The 17,179-nt window shown below is 35.7% G+C and overlaps 2 protein-coding genes across 11 annotated transcripts; one reads left to right on the forward strand and one right to left on the reverse strand.

The window, feature by feature from the left end:
• The first annotated feature begins 4,085 nt into the window (after positions 1-4,085).
• LOC110876768 lies at positions 4,086-5,006 on the forward strand. The gene is made up of 2 exons (XM_022124929.1): positions 4,086-4,667; positions 4,761-5,006. Exons 1-2 carry the CDS (start codon positions 4,086-4,088, stop codon positions 5,004-5,006), a joined length of 828 nt encoding a protein of 275 aa, XP_021980621.1.
• A 2,536-nt stretch (positions 5,007-7,542) lies between these two features.
• Positions 7,543-11,732, reverse strand: LOC110879610 (xylose isomerase). Of its 10 annotated transcripts, none has more exons than XR_004867848.1 (10): positions 11,123-11,732; positions 10,828-10,913; positions 10,211-10,445; positions 10,020-10,128; positions 9,841-9,932; positions 9,670-9,720; positions 9,055-9,466; positions 8,585-8,734; positions 8,412-8,485; positions 7,543-8,150 (listed from the first exon to the last, which is right to left on the reverse strand). XR_004867848.1 is itself a non-coding variant. In XM_022128100.2 (10 exons), the coding sequence occupies exons 3-8, from the start codon at positions 10,226-10,228 to the stop codon at positions 8,679-8,681; spliced, it is 378 nt and encodes a 125-aa protein (XP_021983792.1). In that variant the 5' UTR covers positions 10,229-10,445; positions 10,828-10,913; positions 11,123-11,732; the 3' UTR covers positions 7,543-8,150; positions 8,412-8,485; positions 8,585-8,678. The 10 variants fall into 10 exon arrangements, 9 of the variants coding, with proteins under 9 accessions (XP_021983792.1, XP_021983791.1, XP_021983796.1 ...); XM_022128100.2 differs by having other exon boundaries at positions 9,415-9,466; XM_022128099.2 differs by adding an exon at positions 10,532-10,587 and having other exon boundaries at positions 8,585-9,466.
• Positions 11,733-17,179: the final 5,447 nt, after the last annotated feature.

Consider the following 17,179-nt stretch of genomic DNA (forward strand, 5'->3'; position numbering starts at 1 on the left):
AAGCGTGATAGAAGAATCTAAATCAATGTCATTCTTGTGGATTAAAAATAGGCTAAAGTCGGCTAATTGGTCTTGGGGCGAATGGAGAAACTTTAGTTTTGTAATGTAGTTGGTATGTAGTTCTTTAATCTTGTATTTGGCGGATTGGTGTCCATTGTATATTTGGTGTCTAACTTCTTGCTAGTTTGGTAATAAAAAAGTTTCTGTTGGCCGTTCAAAAAAAAAAAAAAAAAAAAAAAACAATCAAAATTGTCCTTAGAGCATCTCCAATAACAACACCTAAAAACACCTAAAAACATGTCCAGTCAGCTGCCACATCAGAAAAACACTCACCCTTCAAAACATCAAAAACCCACCCAATAAGAAAACACAAAAACACTTAAAAACATTGCCACATCATCACCACATTTTACATTTAATTTTAATTTATCACCCAACCCCCCACCCTTTGGCCCCACCACCTGACAAAAAGCTTCTCAAATATGCATTCTTCGTGAAGTATGCATCTCAAATACAAAGGGTAAAAATGACACCCACAATAATGACAAACTGATGAGGTGGAAAAATGCCAAAAAACAACCCAAACAAATGTGTTATTGGAGATGGTCTTGAGTAAAGTATGATGACTTGAAAAGCTCGTCAGTCAAAAAGTAATAATGCCCTCTTCCTTCCTTTGATTTTTGTTGTAAACTAGGTGATGCCTCGCCCGCGTTGCGGGGCGATAACCGAATAATTCTCAATCAATTAAAAAAATACTACTATAATTTTATCACTAAAAAAACTAAAACGATGGTAAGACCGTTTTTTTCGGCTCAGAGCAAAACTGCAAATTTTCAGGACTAATGAGCTAGTGCTAGACAGCTCCTTGACACGGGAAAACATTAAATCGAGTCAACCAATTAAAAAAAGTTTTCTACTTTTGCGAAAAAAACTAAAACAATGGGAAAACGTAACTTTGAACCGAGAGTGAAACCATAATTTTTATTCAGGGATAAAATCGTAAATTAAATGGACCAATGGGAGAGTGTCTGACAGCTGTCGGCATGACTGTAATTTTACACTGGGGGGAAATTGTAATTTAACCAGGAAAACAAAAAAAACGATGTAGAAAATGTACATTTAATTTGAGTGCAAAATCGTAACGTGGCTATGAGGGAAAAAAACTAATGGGAAAACTGTAAATTTAAACGGGGCAAAATCGTAATTTTGAACCGAGGGCAAAATTGAAATTTTTTGCTGGGAGTAATAGCCTAAATTTATTTTTAAGTCGGGGTAGAAACATAACTTTGAACTGATGGCAAAATCATAGTTATAAGGGAAAAAACTAATGGCAAAACTTTAAATTTAAAAGGGGTGAAGTCGTAATTTTGAACCCAAGGCAAAATTGAAATTTTTAGATGGGAGCGAAAACGTAATTTTATTTTTAAGTGGGGGCAAAAAAATAATTTTACACTGATGGCAAAATCGTAATTTTAAACCGGGGTAAAATCGTAATTTTGTTGGGCCAATAGGGGAGTGCCAGGCAGCTGCCTGACACTATTCTCCCCACCGCCCATTTCACCCAATCAATTGACGGCACTATTCCCGCCGACTTGTGTATTTGTTGTGTTTAGGTAATTGTTACCTTCTAATAAATATTATAAGAAAGGTAGCTTAAATAGCCTACTCTTTCCTTTTGAGTACAAGAGTAATAACAATATAAATTACAAAATTAGCCCCAAAGGACTTTTTTTTTCTGCTTCTACCATTAAAGAAACACACTCAAGAAGTTGAAAAACTCTTCTACCCAACCGCGAAACTAACTAAAAAATTTAAGGGTATTCAAATTTTTTATTTTTTAGACCAGGGGCATCTTTTGTATAACGGAGACGAAGTTGCGGGGTATTTTTACACTACGAAAATGGAGTTAAGGGGTACTCTTACACTAAGGAGACGGGGTTGAGGGGTAGCCCGTGCTACCCTTACTAAGATTGTAAGTCCGCCACTGCTCCTACCGGCTCATGTGGCTTTCATTTCCCCCGATATAAATGCTAGACAACCTGAAAACAAAGGATAAATAGAGGTTCCAAAAAATAAACTGAAAACATACAATATGATATACTTACTTAATCATTGGAGTGTGTAGAGGGTCTATATTGTCTACAAAATCTAATTTGAGGCGCTATTAATACTGATTTGCATTTAACATCTGATTAGTGCAACTTCAAATAATAGTATCCAGTTCAAAAACTATTTTCTATAGCGCGTTTTGTTATAATATATCACAAAATCACTTTCATAACTGCAAATCCAAACACCCTTTTAAGTGATGTTTTTCTATATTTGACCTTAATATGTACTTTATTCGTTATATTTGTAATAACTTGTGAGGGCAGGAAATATTAAGAATAAGGAAAAAAAGGGCCAGATCCAGACATACCCGTGCCAAGAATCCATTGACAATTATCTTTTTTTTTTCTCCTAGGTTATGGTGTTCGTCGGTAATAAACAACGGATTACTCGGGTTTTTTGAATTTTTGTAGGTTTTTATTGGTACCATAGGCGACTCATCTGTAATTACCGTTGAATCATTTATGGAGATAAATTGTAGCATGTAATACCATTTTTGTTGTAATGTATTTAAATTTTTTAGGGCCAAGTTTGAGGAGGAGTGTGTGAATCGTCCTGTTTTATCTTGTTCCAACTTGAGGAAAATCTCGGGTTCTGATATCACGTGGTTGGATGAGCACTTTTCGGTAGAGGAAGTTAAAGCGGCTGTGTTCGAGTGCGGTGATGACCGTGCCCCTGGTCCTGACGGTTTTAATTTCAGGTTCTTTAAGCGCTTTTAGAGGCTTTTTGAGTCGGATTTTATGAGACTGATGGCCGAATTTTTCGAGTCGGGTCGTATTAATATCGGATGTGGTTCGTCTTTTGTTGCTCTGGTTCCTAAGAAGAGCGACCCTTCGGGTCTGAACGATTACAGACCCATTAGTCTCGTGGGTGTGGTTAATAAGGTTATTTCCAAGGTCCTTGCTAACAGGCTGAAGAGAGTTCTCGGGTCGGTAGTTTCTGATTCCCAGTCTGCTTTCTTGGGTGGTAGATTCATTCTTGACGGGCCCCTTATTATCAACGAGGTTTGTTCATGGATTAAAAAGCAGAAGAAGAAAGCCTTTCTTTTTAAAATCAATTTTGAAAAAGCTTACGATAATATCAACTGGGGTTTTGTGGTTGGCATTTTTCGCCAAATGGGTTTTAGCCCGAGGTGGTGTTCTTGGGTATGGGGAATTCTCGCGTCCGCTCGGGCCTCGGTTCTCGTTAACGGGACCCCTACATTCGAATTTAAATGCGGGAAAGGGATGAGGCAGGGAGACCCTATTTCCCCTTTTTTATTCGTTGCGGTTATGGAGGCTCTGTCGTGTCTTCTTGAGAAAGCTAAGGAATCGAGTATTTTTTCTGGTATTCAACTTCCGAATGGAGGTCCTGTTCTCTCTCACTTATTCTTCGCAGACGATGCTCTCATTTTGGGGGAATGGGATGAAGAGAATGCGTTAAATATTGTTAGAATTCTAAGGTGTTTTCACGCTTGCTCTGGATTGAGAATCAACCTAGGTAAGTCTTGTCTGTTCGGGATAGGGGTCGACGATGAGGAGGCGGTGAGTCTTGCGGACATGGTGGGATGTAAGCATGAGTCTTTGCCTTTCAAGTATCTTGGGTTAAGGGTTGGGTCGAATTGAACCGCGTTAATAATTGGGGTCCTGTTATTGACATCTTCGAGGCTAGGCTTGCTCTTTGGAAATCCAATCTTCTGTCTATCGGGGGGAGAATTACCCTCATTCGTTCTGTTCTCGAAAGCTTGCCGTCTTATTACTTTTCCCTCTACAAGGCTCCTGTTAAAGTGATTAAGGTCCTTGAGGGTATGATTAAGAAGTTCCTATGGGGAGGTTCGGAGGAAGCTCGGAAATCACACTGGGTGGCATGGGATAGAGTCTCGCTGCCTAAGAAATCTGGGGGCTTGGGTTTAAGTAAGCTCAAGAATATTAACATCGCGCTATTATGTAAATGGGGTTGGAGGTTCAAGAAGGAAAAAAAACAACCTTTGGGTTAAGATGGTGGAGGCGATTCACTCTAATGGGTCGGGCTGGTCTTTTCTTCCGTTAAAGAAGTCCCTTGGTGGTGTTTGGTCTAGTATCGTGTCCGTCATTAATAATCCGGTGGCTGGGCGATCTCGGCTTCGTAACCTCTTTAGGGGTTCAGTCGGGAATGGTGAGCAACTTCTCTTCTGGCTTGATCCTTGGTTAAGGGATGTCCCCTTAATGGAAGCTTTTCCAAATCTTTATCGTTTGGAGTCGGTCAAGAAATGTTCGGTCAGGGATAGGTTGAGTGGTGTCTGGCTGTGGAAGCATGATCCCGTCTTGGAAAATGAAGTCATCGAGCTGGATTCTCTTACCGCTGAAGTTGCGGCTGTTTCTTTGATGAACAGGCCGGACGAATGGAAATGGCTGCCTGATAATTCAGGTTCCTTCTCTGTTCATTCTGTTAAGACTTTGTTGGATGGTGCTGTGGATAGCAATAATAGGTTTGTCATCGACTGGTGCAAGTGGGTCCCTTCAAAGTGCAACGTTTTTATTTGGAGAGCGGAGTTGAACCGTATCCCGACGGCCGATTCGCTGCGGAAGAGAGGTATCCAGGTGAGCGATGGTTTATGTCCTTTGTGCAAGTCGGCTGACGAATCCGTGGACCACTTATTTTCCTCTTGTATCGTGGCTGTTTTATTGTGGCAGAAGGTTTCTCGGTGGTGCGGCTTGGCTCCAATCTATGCTTTTTCTTTTGCTGATCTATTAAACGTCCACAATCACAAGAGTGTCAGGGCTGAAGTTAAGAAGGTGGTTCATGGTATTATGTTCATTTCAATTTTTTCAATTTGGTGTCTGTGGCTGGCCCGTAATAAAGTGGTGTTCTCGAATGTAGACGCCAAGGTTGATAGTATTTTCAACGAGGTTAGATCGTTAAGTTTTTTTATGGTTTAAACATAAAGGAAGGGGTAGTTTGGTTTCTTGGTCGGAGTGGTGTAATTTTGTAAATATGTAATGTTTTTTGCTTTTTGCCTGTCCCGGTCTTCGGGTTCGGGTGGTGTTTAATGAAGTTCTCCTTTCAAAAAAAAAAAAAAAAAAAAAAGAAACCACTTGTATCCTTAACATGTAGTGTTAGGTATACAAAATGAATCGAGTTTAGTGACTAAGGGGCTGTTTGGTAGTCTCTGAATGGTCATTAAGAGCCTACATCTTAATGGAACCATTAGGAATTTTACCAATGAGAAGGTAGAAGAATGTGACATGTGATGATTTACCATTCAGATGTTACCTCTTAACCATTCAGACTTGAGGTTACCTCTTATTCATTCAGGGGTTTTAAACCATTAAGAGGTGGCATCTGAATGGTTATTAAGAGGCTACCAAACAGCCCCTAAGAGTAGAAACTTAAAATAGTTTTTAGTAGTGCTATAGTTTAGAGTTAAATGTCATTATAGTCCATTGGTTTGAGCCATTTTCTCTGTTTAGGTCAAAGGTTTTATTTTTTGTTTATGGATCCACTGGGTTAATTTCATCTATTATTTCTATTAATGAGAAAGGCAATTCGGTTATTTTATATGACCGAATTGCCCTTTTAGTTAATGGAATTACTTATAAAATGACCGAGTTGCACTTCTCGTTAACAGAAAAAATTGATGAAGTTAACTCATGGCAACGGTGAAACTTTTTTGGACCCACACACGAAAAATAAAACTTTTGAACTAAACTGGAAAAATAAATCAAACTATAAATTTTACTCTTTTATATAATGACCAATCAAAATGGAATCCCCTATACCATTATTCTACCCCCTAGAGCGGTCCTATCATCCTATGTATATAAATTCCAAATCGTCCATCATAGTTTTTCTAATCAAACGCCACAAGAGCACGGGACCACCTCATAAGGCCTCATCTCACGCCATGTGCTCTTTGGATGAAAAGAAAAAGGCGGTGGAGAAGATCGACTGAATACGTAATATTATTATGTATTTATTTGTTTTTTAGATTGGTGGGGGACTGGCGGTTGTGTGGTTACGATCCTATATATTCACCTTTTTGTTTGCAAAAATATCAGAAAGCCTACTATTTGTAACTTTAATTAGACGTATCATTTAACCATTACACCATGCATACGTAAATACAAGAGTTAAACAAAATCATCTTTTAGAGTGAATTAGAAGAAAAAAGATTACATGGGCCTTAAACGAATTTGTGTCGCCGCTATTGATCGACTTTCTTGTAGTGAGAAATAAATGTATTGCTTTAGCACTTGATGGATTTAGGGAAAGGGTAAAATAAGAACCACATTATGTTATGAGAATCATGAGAACTAGGCATTTCAAAATATTTTTTCAATTTTTTTTCTCAAAAATATTAAAAAAATCACATGTTCACGCAAAAAAAAAAAAAATAATTAAAAAAAAAATTATAGTGCACATGTGTAATACTACACATATGTATGTGTACTATATTTTTTTTAAGTTTTTATTTAAAAATACCCGCGATTTTTATAAAAAAATTGAAAAAAAAATTTGGTGTGTTTTTAGGCTTTTTTAGTTAGTTTTTGAATTTTCACAATAAAGTGGTTTTCATTTAAACCATCCTCTATATATATATATATATATATATATATATATATATATATATACTAGTCATTTACCCGCGCGATGCGGCGGGATGGCGATTTACAATAGGATACTCGTTTACCGTTAGTTTATCAGTCATCTCGTGATATATTGTATGGTACTTATTGGAAAAGGCTGAATTTTTATTGAAACGATATAGCTTTTACAATCTTACTGGGCACCCCACCTAAATATAATAAGATAAAACAAAAAAAATTACAAAAGGTGCTTTGGTACCAGTTCCATCCGAGTACAAAATTAGTTGTTTAAACTTGTTACTAAACCACCCCATATATAAAGTAATTCATACTTGGGCAGCATCATACCGAATTTAAAAAATTAGTTGTAAATGAAATGGGTCTAAAGGGTTGCACTTATTAAACGTCTCAAAACTATTCGCTGCAATTGCGCTCGCCACACCGTTGCAGCCGCGGTCGCTGTGGCTGCGCTCGAATTTAGAAAGACTGGCACAAGGTAATTCATATCTGGGCAACATCAAACCGAATTCAGAAAATTAGTTGTAAAAGAAATGGGTCAAAAGGGTCGCACTTATTAAACATCTCAAAACTATTCGTTGCGGCTGCGCTCAATCATTTACCCACTGAATTGGCTGCCTTCTTTCAGTCGTTTACCCACTAAATTGGTTTGCGAAACACGTTCACTTCATGCTAGATTGACAAAATTCTACGAAAAAACTCATTCTTTTGTATTTTTTTCATTTTAAAGTCAAGAATTTACATAACAAATAATTTAAATACTAAATATATAGTTTTTATAGTAGGCTTCTATACCACAGTGGCTGCAAGAATGCTTGCACTGTCAACCCATGAGACTTCACTAGGAGAACTTTCAAGTGTCTGAAAAATGTAACAATGAATCAAGATGATCTAATAATTTTCAAGTTTCACTACAAAGAATTTTCGCAATAGCGGCGACTTTTGTCGTCACTAAAAGTCAAAAACAACATTTTGGAAGATCAGTACAGTGATTAGAGAATGTCAGTAGGAAGTCTCTATAATACTTTTTAGCCAAAGGTAAAGCCTCTGGAACATAAACCGTAATAGATTTCTACTATTGACCTGGTCAACATCAAACTTTCTGATTATATCTCCTTTATCATCATCATGAGAAGATCCCAAATTTAGTGAAGTTTCAGCACTAAGAACATTAACATTTACAACGGTGGAAATTGATCCCGATGAGCTATCAATAGCACTTGCATGTTCTTTTAGTGGTGCAACATTTAAGCTGAAAACTCCTGGCCGGAAGGAAAGAAGATATAGGAGGATTGGTAGGTTTCTGAGCATGAGCTGCAAAAGGCCCAGAAGGTGAAGAAAGCGCGTCTTTTTTCTCTTTTGAGACTGGACACAGGCCTCACCTGGTTGTTCAACAGGCCCCGGATCTTTCCTTGGCAAGCGTTGTTTCGAGACATCTGAATTTTGGGAAGATGCAGCCTTTAAGGAATTAGTACGAGCCTGCAAAATAAAAATATCCAAGGATATCAACATGTTTTCATTATTTAGCTATCTTTTATACCGTTCAAAAAATTTAGTTTAACGAAATGGTATTGTTTTTGTAATCATAATCTACAAATAAGTTATTTAAAGAAAAAATTAAAATGGGTAAAAAGTGTTTATGGGTCACTTTGACCTGTCACCCGACCTGCCCATCCTACCACATCCAATATATTAACACAATGTAAAAGAGTGTTGTTTAGACATAGCAATAATAAACACCTGCATTTCGTTGATAACACTGGGACTAATTGACCCAAACTAAAGAGGAAATGCCCTAGAAGCATCAGCCGAACCTAAGCATCAAAAGATGACTTGTAAGTACTCTCTTAAAACACATACTTGGTTCCAGATTGAATAATAAATTTTAACTCCAAAAGTAATAAACTTCGTACCCTTAACAGGTGTAGAAGAATCAGAACCAAAGGTGCCAGAACTGAGCGGAACTGCATTACTCGGTTGAGCCTTTGGCAGGCCCGGTATGGTTTTCTAAACCGATGCATCAGCCGGCTTCACAACACCACGACCACCACCACCACCGCCACCTGAAAAGTTAGATATGGCAATTTCAAACTAATTACACATACGAATGGGTCGAATTGGTTAATATTTTACCTCAAATGGATCATATTGGTCAGATATTAACATTATTCGTTGAAAGAGAATGGGTAAAAATAATAGAAACTCGCCCAAAATCTATTTTTAATGCTCAAAACCTTCAAGGGTTTATACTACTACCATTGTAATAATATTGTTTTCATAATCGTACTAACTCAAATCATTATTTATAGAACATTTAAACCATAGGCGGCTCAGCCCAACCCAACACAACACGAATAATGTATTCAGCATCAACCACACCAACCTTCTACTTTCGGTCACCCTGTAGAGACACGCGATCAAAATCTGAGTCGGTAACAACATAACCGCAGAGTGGTCGTATACAGATGGATGAATTTAATAAACGTGTAATGACTTGTTAAACTCATGGCTCGGAAGAAACACATCAGATCTGAGCTTGTTAAAAAATTATAAATCTACTTTTGTGATTTTCTCATATAAAGTAAAAAAAGTGTATTAATTGACAGATTCGCGGTGCTCTTGTAAACCGTCGTCACCGTCGCCAGCTTCTTCAACCATTCTCCTCCAAGAAAGTTCTTCGGCTGCGACTAAAAGAAACCTTCTAGACGTTTGATGACGGTATCAAAAAGAAAAGCATAAATACCATTGAATCCAATCTTCTTTTTATAACCTACAGCAGCTTCAAAAAACCATGCCTGCAAACAAGCAATAGATAGATCAGGTAATGTATATAGGTTACTAAAACATTGTCATTTACATAAACAACTGAGCCATGCCCCATAAAGGACGGATCTTGGTCACCTGAGAGAATATGTGTTCATTCATATTGGGACTGAATTATTATGTCTTGATTAAAAAAAAGTAAGCATCATCGTAATTTTATATATTGAGAAATTACCTGAAGTTCTTTCGCAAGAGCTACAACTTCATCCAGATTTGCTTTGGTTTCCTACAAAGACAATAAAGCGCTCAATCAGTATATAATTTAGCACCTCTATCACATAAATACGTTTATTATCTATGCTAAAATAACAATTAAGTATTATAATAACGATTATGGTCAAGTTACCTCCAATGTTTCGGCATCCGTAGCAATATCTCTATCACGAAAGCACCATCTGTCCACTCCGAGCTTTTCAAGAAACTCAAAGTTAGCCCTCACTGCAACAAAAATAAATTCAGTACGTAACCGAAATCCCGCTAAACAAATAAAGCAGCGTTTTATGGTTCAAAAACAATTATTCTTACTTCTTCTTTTAGCCATGGCTAAAGAATTAGTACCGTCTTCCCATGGCCACATCTCACCCCTGGTTCCACGAAACGTGTGCCAAAAAGCAACACTAAATCGCAGCCAATCCTATACAAACAATAACGTCGTATAAATGTATAATAATCTCTAAATTCCCTAAATCAAAAGGTGCACTTTTTCAAAATCTAACCTTCATATTCTTCCCCATGAATCTCCTCGTTGGGATTGTACCATTTATACGCAAGTGGATTCTTGCTAGTTGGCCAACATATAATTCATCTAAACGCGATAACGACTATTAATCTTCTCACCTCATACATATTTTTGGGAATGCTAGGGAAGAACTCCCCTACCCATCCAGCTGAATCATCCGAGCCGCAATCGCCATCAAGATTAGCAGGACAAGTAGGAGAAGGTTCACAAATCTACAAACAAAAACAAAATAGTTAAATTTACAACACTAAATCATTCAAATCAACCAATCAGAAACACACTGAAGCAGATAACACACATCACCAACAATTTGACAACTTTCATACTCGTTATTTCATCCAAATCCGCTAAAACCTAGATCAAACAACCCATAAAACACAAAGTATCATAAATTACAAGACTTTTCCAGTTAAAGATCCAATTTTTACAAAAATTATACACAAATTGTGATATATTATAAAACTTTTTGAGTTATGAATGTAATAAAGTATCATTAGTAAACCTAAACCTCAATACACATAAAAAGCAAACTAAGAATGTAATAAAGTACAATTACTTCGTTAAGCTGTTTTTACCTCTAGTGCATGTTTTTACCTTAAGTTGTTCCATCTTCATTCACGGATTGCAACTAAAGAAAGAAAAAGTCTCAGATCTGGGCTTGTTTTGTTTGACATGTTCACCTACAATAAAACAACCAAAAACTTCAAAATTAACGGTAGCACGGTGCAAAGTTATTAAAGAAAGAAAAAGTCTCAGATATGTAGCATAAAAACTCAGAGCACAGTTTTGCTTGCCATCTTCATCTATAATAAAACAACAAAAAACTTCAAAATTAACTGTAAAACCGTAGATCTGAGAAAACTTTCAATAGAAAATAGAAAAAACTTACCTGATTAAAACTACACCGAAGCTTCAACCTTCTGATTTCCAGTGATGTTTGTACTGGTTTGTGTGTACGAAGGATGTTTTCACCTCAAGTTGTTCCATCTTCATTCACCGATTGCAACTAAAGAAAGAAAAAGTCTCAGATCTCACCTTGTTTTGCTTGCCATTTTCATCTACAAATCTCAAATTAGGTTTCCAGGAGAGAGAAAGGAGATAGAAGGGAAGGGAGATGGGGGCGGAGAATGAGGATGTTATGGAAACCCTAAATTCATGTACCCGTGTTTGTTAGTGTGGTGTGTATTGAAGTGTTGTACAAGATGCTTTCAAGACTTGTACGTGTTGGAAACCCTAAATTCATGAACCCGTGTTTTTCTTGGTGATGAACGGCCATCGTAGAAACCGGCGGCCGTCAGAACCATTGAATGGCTCCCCCATCTCTCTCTCGGGTCCTTCTCTATTGATTTGTAAGTAGATAGCTTGCTTTTAGGGTTTCAGATTTGTTTGTTGAAGATAGATGGAAGCGATGATGAGGTAGAAGAAGATAGTTTGCAGAGAGAAAGTATGAAGGAGATGGAGGAGCGGCGGAATGAATGAATTAGGGTTCGTAGATAGAAAGATACAAGCATTATATTGGATCCGAAAGTGGTAAAATGGGTCAACAGGATCTGGTAAGATCCATGCGTCTTCACAGCATGTTAAAACAACTTTTCAACACATCCATGCTTAAATGCTTGTACAATGGGCTTTAAATGGTTGTACAATGGCAAATGACCATTCTTGCCCTTCCTATATGCTTATTAAAGTAGTATAGATATATATATATATATATATATATATATATATATATATATATATATATATATATATATATATATAGGGGATGGTTCAAATGAAAACCACTTTTATTGTGAAAACTCGAAAACTAACTAAAAAAAGCCTAAAAAACACACAAAATTTTTTTTTTCATTTTTTTTATAAAAATCGCTAGTTTTTATATATATAAAAAAAACTTTTTTTCAAAAAAAAAAAAAAAAATTTGTGTAGTGCACATGTGTAATAATACACATGTGTAGTACACATACATATGTGCAGTATTACACATGTGCACTACACAAAAAAATTTTCTTTTTTTTTTTGAAAATTTTTTTTTATATTAAAAAACCTGCGAAATTTTGATTGCAAAAAAAAAAAAAATTAAAAAAAAAAATTTTTGTATGTTTTTTGGCTTTTTTTAATTAGTTTTCGAGTTTTCACAATAACTAGTGGTTTTCATTTGAACCTTCCCCTATATATATATATATATATATATATATATATATATATATATATATAGTGGAGGATTCAAATGAGAAGAAATTTTTTGTAAGAAGAAACAAGAAGAAATTTCAACCAATAAAAATGCTTTATTTTACTTTATTTAATATAAGTATTTAATGTTACTATAAGGGTACATTGATAAATTTAAATAGGTCATTAATTTGTAGTCTTCCTCTTTAATAGCTAACTACATTAAATTTTTTGTAACTTATCTTCAAAATATATATTTTTTTTCAAAAAAAAATAAAATAAAATAAATTAAAGTGTAGGATAAATTACGAGTCATGTAGGATAAATTACGAGTTGTGTAGGAAAAATTTCAACGTGTAGGATGAATTTCGAAAATATGTAGGATAATTTTTTATGTGTGTAGGCAAAAAAATTTAGTGTGGAGGATAATAGTCTTTATGACTAATTAATTAGTCAAAAATATTAATAAATAAGATAAGTGAAAAAACTATTTAATGTTTTACAAAATCACCCTTTGTTCTTTTTCTTCTCAATTAAATTTTCTTCTCAAATGAACATTCCCCTAAATATATACTAGGTTAGAACCCCATGTATTACACGGGTTGGATAAACATAATTTTATATACCAAATAATATATATATATATATATATATATATATATCTAAATAATATACCAAATAATATATATATATATATATATATATATATATATATATATATATATATATATATATATATATATATATATATATATATATATATATATATATCTAACACCTCGAAATTTCCATATATTACCGGTGGGCCCGGTGGGGAGTATCGTGACGTAATTGATATCATCATAGTCAAACAACACAATTTAAATGCACAGCGGAAGCAAAAGATAATTTTATTACAACCGAATGAGAATATCAAAGTATTACAAACGGTATGCAAAGGGATCCACAGGCGGATCAAAATAAAAGAAAACTGTTCAACAGACTTTAGGCATCTAAAACTTGCAAGATTCCCTATTGACGCCCTGAGCTCCCAGCCAATTACGTACAGTACCTGTCACTTAACCTTTTTGTAAAATACGTCAGTTTTCCTTGGTAAATACAATTTAATTGACTCATTTTGAAAACGTTTAGAAAATTGATTTGAATGCACAAGGCACAAAATATTTTTATAACTTGGGATAATTTTATTAATAAAAATCTTGTATCCGATTTACATGTTTGTCCAACATATAGGGCCGGTGATAGTACAAGCCGGTCAAAATTAATAGACACACCACAAATATAATCTCACCAGAAGACACCCTTACGAGTGAGTATATGCTTTACATAAGCAACAGGAGGTGTTATGCCTACACCTTGTGCTTACGTTGTGGCCATTCACTTTTCAAATGAGCCAAGGATATCCGGGACATGGTCATTAAACCCCCAAAGGCGTTAAACAAACAAAACAACATTTTTAAACGGGTTAATTTGACAACACTTAGCCATCAATTGGTTAAGGTCAATTCCCCGACCAAGCGGTATTTTATATACCGTACCCCAAGCCCGTATAGGGAAAATAAGTTAAACGTATTTACCTGAGCTAGCAATGCAATTTATACTCAGCCGTATATTCAAATCAGCAAGCACAAGTACTTCTACTGGGGCTCTTAATCTGGAACGGAGGTTTATTAACCTATTAGATTCCTAACGGGTTTTATTTAAGTCGTAACTTAGACCGGTTAGTTTTTAAGGAACGGTTCACGGTTCTTACGCACGATTAAGCGAAGACCGGAATAGAATGTGATTTAGACCCGACAAGTTTGAAGACTTGTATAATATGGGTAAACTAAACACATTCTGGATTTTGAGATAAAAATGATAAGGTTTGACCCGTTTTGGCTAATTTATGCAAACTAGTTACATAAACCGAACCGAACGTGTAAGAAGCGTAACGGGTAACCATAAGAGTCATATACAGGTTTCCTAAGTTTATATGCCTTATATATGTTGTGATATCAGTAAGATACCTTCCATTATGCCCAAAACGAATTAAGGACCAATTTATGCCCCGTAGGGGTATTTCGGTCATTTTTAACGGTTATAAAAGAGATTAAATATTAATCTGAGTTACAGGTCTGATTAAATTAGTAAATATACTTAACTTAATAAGTTATAACAGTGGGGTATCATACATATGTGAAATTTATTAATTATAACCATATTATGCACCGTAGGGGCATTTTGGTAATTTCACATAGGCTTAAAAGGCCAAAACAGAGAATCTGAGTTTAAAAATTTTGCTTACTATTAAAATATAGAAATTTACTGAAAATATCAGTAGGCATCAACCCTTATATATTTAAACTAGTTTCGATACATACTATGCGTTATAAACGCTTAAAAAGGCGATTTGGAGCCATTTCCGGGTTTTGTATAGAAAGCTGATATTTTTATTATTCTAGAAGGCTCAAAATATTTTATTTATCATATTAGATCAGTAGAAAAAGGTTTGGGGTCAAAAGGATTTGTAAAACTCATTTTATAGCCCAAAAGGGCAAAACCGACAATTACCGAATCAAGCCTATAACCCTATGTTATGCTCAGCCTAAAAATAAATAAAAATCTTTAAAATCCCAAAATATTATTTTATATCAGTAGGTAAAAAGTTTGGTATCAAAAATTGGGTTTAGATAGGATATACGCTAATTACACCGTTTAATTAATAAAAGGCTTTCTAATTACGCTATTGAGCATAACTCCTATTCTAGACCTCAAACTGATGTCAAATTTCAGGGACAAGTCTATAAATCAGAAATAAAGATTACTGTCCTCTCACATTTTCAAAATTCTCGTTTTAGGGTCAAAAGGGCATAACGGTCAACATTTAGGCATTTAACGGAAACATGCATGAACTAGGATTTCTATGGAACCAAGTTGTATAACCTCGGAGGGTTATACTAACTTATAATATGGTCCTAATGGAATCCTAAGGCATATCTAAACTAAGCTAAATCGGGTCAGAACTGAAAGTCAAAGCAAAAGTCAACTTTTGCGACTTTCGGTTCCGAACCGAGCCTATACTTAGAATTGTCGGGTTGAACATGCTTAGACATGTTCAATTAATAATTACCAAGTTATTAATATGAGAAAACTGATTTTATGGCTTCTATATTAATAGTTATGTATTTATTTAAAACTAACCCGTTTGACTTTTATTTGACCCGACAATTTAACTAAGTAAACGTGGTAATTAGGAGGTGCCCTTTTGAGGGTTTAACACCCACCTAATTACGGTCACGTAGCCATGTTCGTTGCGAACAATGGCTCAGCCATTTGAAAGTCAAAGCGTTTATCGAAAACGCTTGACTTTTCGGCTATAAACGCTAAATAATTAAACTAAGCACGAAAGGGGACTTACAAAGGGTCCAAAGGACTGAGGGAGGTTCTCAAAAGAGTTCAAGATCCTCACAATTCAGAGAGTTTATCAGATTAAAGGAGAGGTGCAAATGAGAGCCAAACATTCAATGGGTATTTATAGGATTTAGAGGACCGTTAGGATCGTTCCTCGATAAATGTGATCAAATCTGGACCGTACACCTTTACCCCTTGTTTTAGCAATCTATGGGCTGCCCAAGGACTGAAGAAAACCATTTGCAATTGATTAAAACAGCTGTAACAGCTGGTAACAGCTGGTAACAGCTGGAAATCAAGTTTCTGAAATGGTAGTTTTGGTCCCTGCATGCTTCTAGCCCCTTTCTGATGCGTTTGAGGCCCGTTAAACCATTTTTAAGGCTATAAAATGATGCCTAAGCATAGGGAATATGAAACATGCTCAAAAATATGCCGGATGTCGGTTCTTTTGGTCGTACGGTCACGTTGTTCGGCTAATTACGACGGAACACGGACGGACGCGAAAAACGATTCAAACGACGCGACGAATGGAATTTTATCATGGCGATCACTAAAATAAAATATTTTAGTGCTTACATAAATTTTTGGGTGTCCGGGAATATTCAGAATGCGAGATATGCGCAAAATTGCAAACTTGTGCACTTTTTGACACTTTTAGTCCCTGCATGACATAAAAGTTTATTTTTGCGTACCAAACACCTCTAAACCTATATCTAAGCTATATAAAGGATAAATAGGGTATGTTTAACTTATGGACATATTCCGGAAGGTCCGTTACCATACGATTCGACCTCCTTTTGCAGTTTGACGCAATTAGTCCCTTAATTGCGCAAAGTAGCGCGAAATGCCGTTTAATGATATCTAAGCCTTCCATGGCCCATAATAATCATTCCCAAGCATATATTTAAATATTACTATGCTCCCGTTTGCTTAAATGGTCACCGAATGGCGTAGATTCAAAAGTTGACGCTTTAGGCACCTCTATTGCGCAAACTTGCGCATTTCATCATTTATTAGCATTGAAGCCTCATCTAATCCATATTAGGCATCCTTGAAAGTATTATTAAACATTACGATGCTTCAGGTTCTCTAAAAGGTCATTCAGAGGTATAATTAAAAATATTGACACTTTAGTCCCTTATACTTACAAAGTTGCGCGTAACGTCACTTAAAGGCACAAAATCCTTGGACGGCCAACGATTGCCATTCTCGAGAGCATAATCAAATATCATGAAGCTCTCGGTTTGTTAAAAGCTCACTCAGAGGTAAGAATTAACATGTTGACGCTTTTAACCCTTTATTGCGCAAACTTTCAATTAAATACACAAACGGCTACACTTGATCAACAAGTGGCTTATTTGTGAATATAAAACCATAAAAG

The sequence above is a fragment of the Helianthus annuus genome, chromosome 9 (assembly GCF_002127325.2).
Source record: "Helianthus annuus cultivar XRQ/B chromosome 9, HanXRQr2.0-SUNRISE, whole genome shotgun sequence".
NCBI classification, from domain to species: domain Eukaryota; kingdom Viridiplantae; phylum Streptophyta; class Magnoliopsida; order Asterales; family Asteraceae; genus Helianthus; species Helianthus annuus.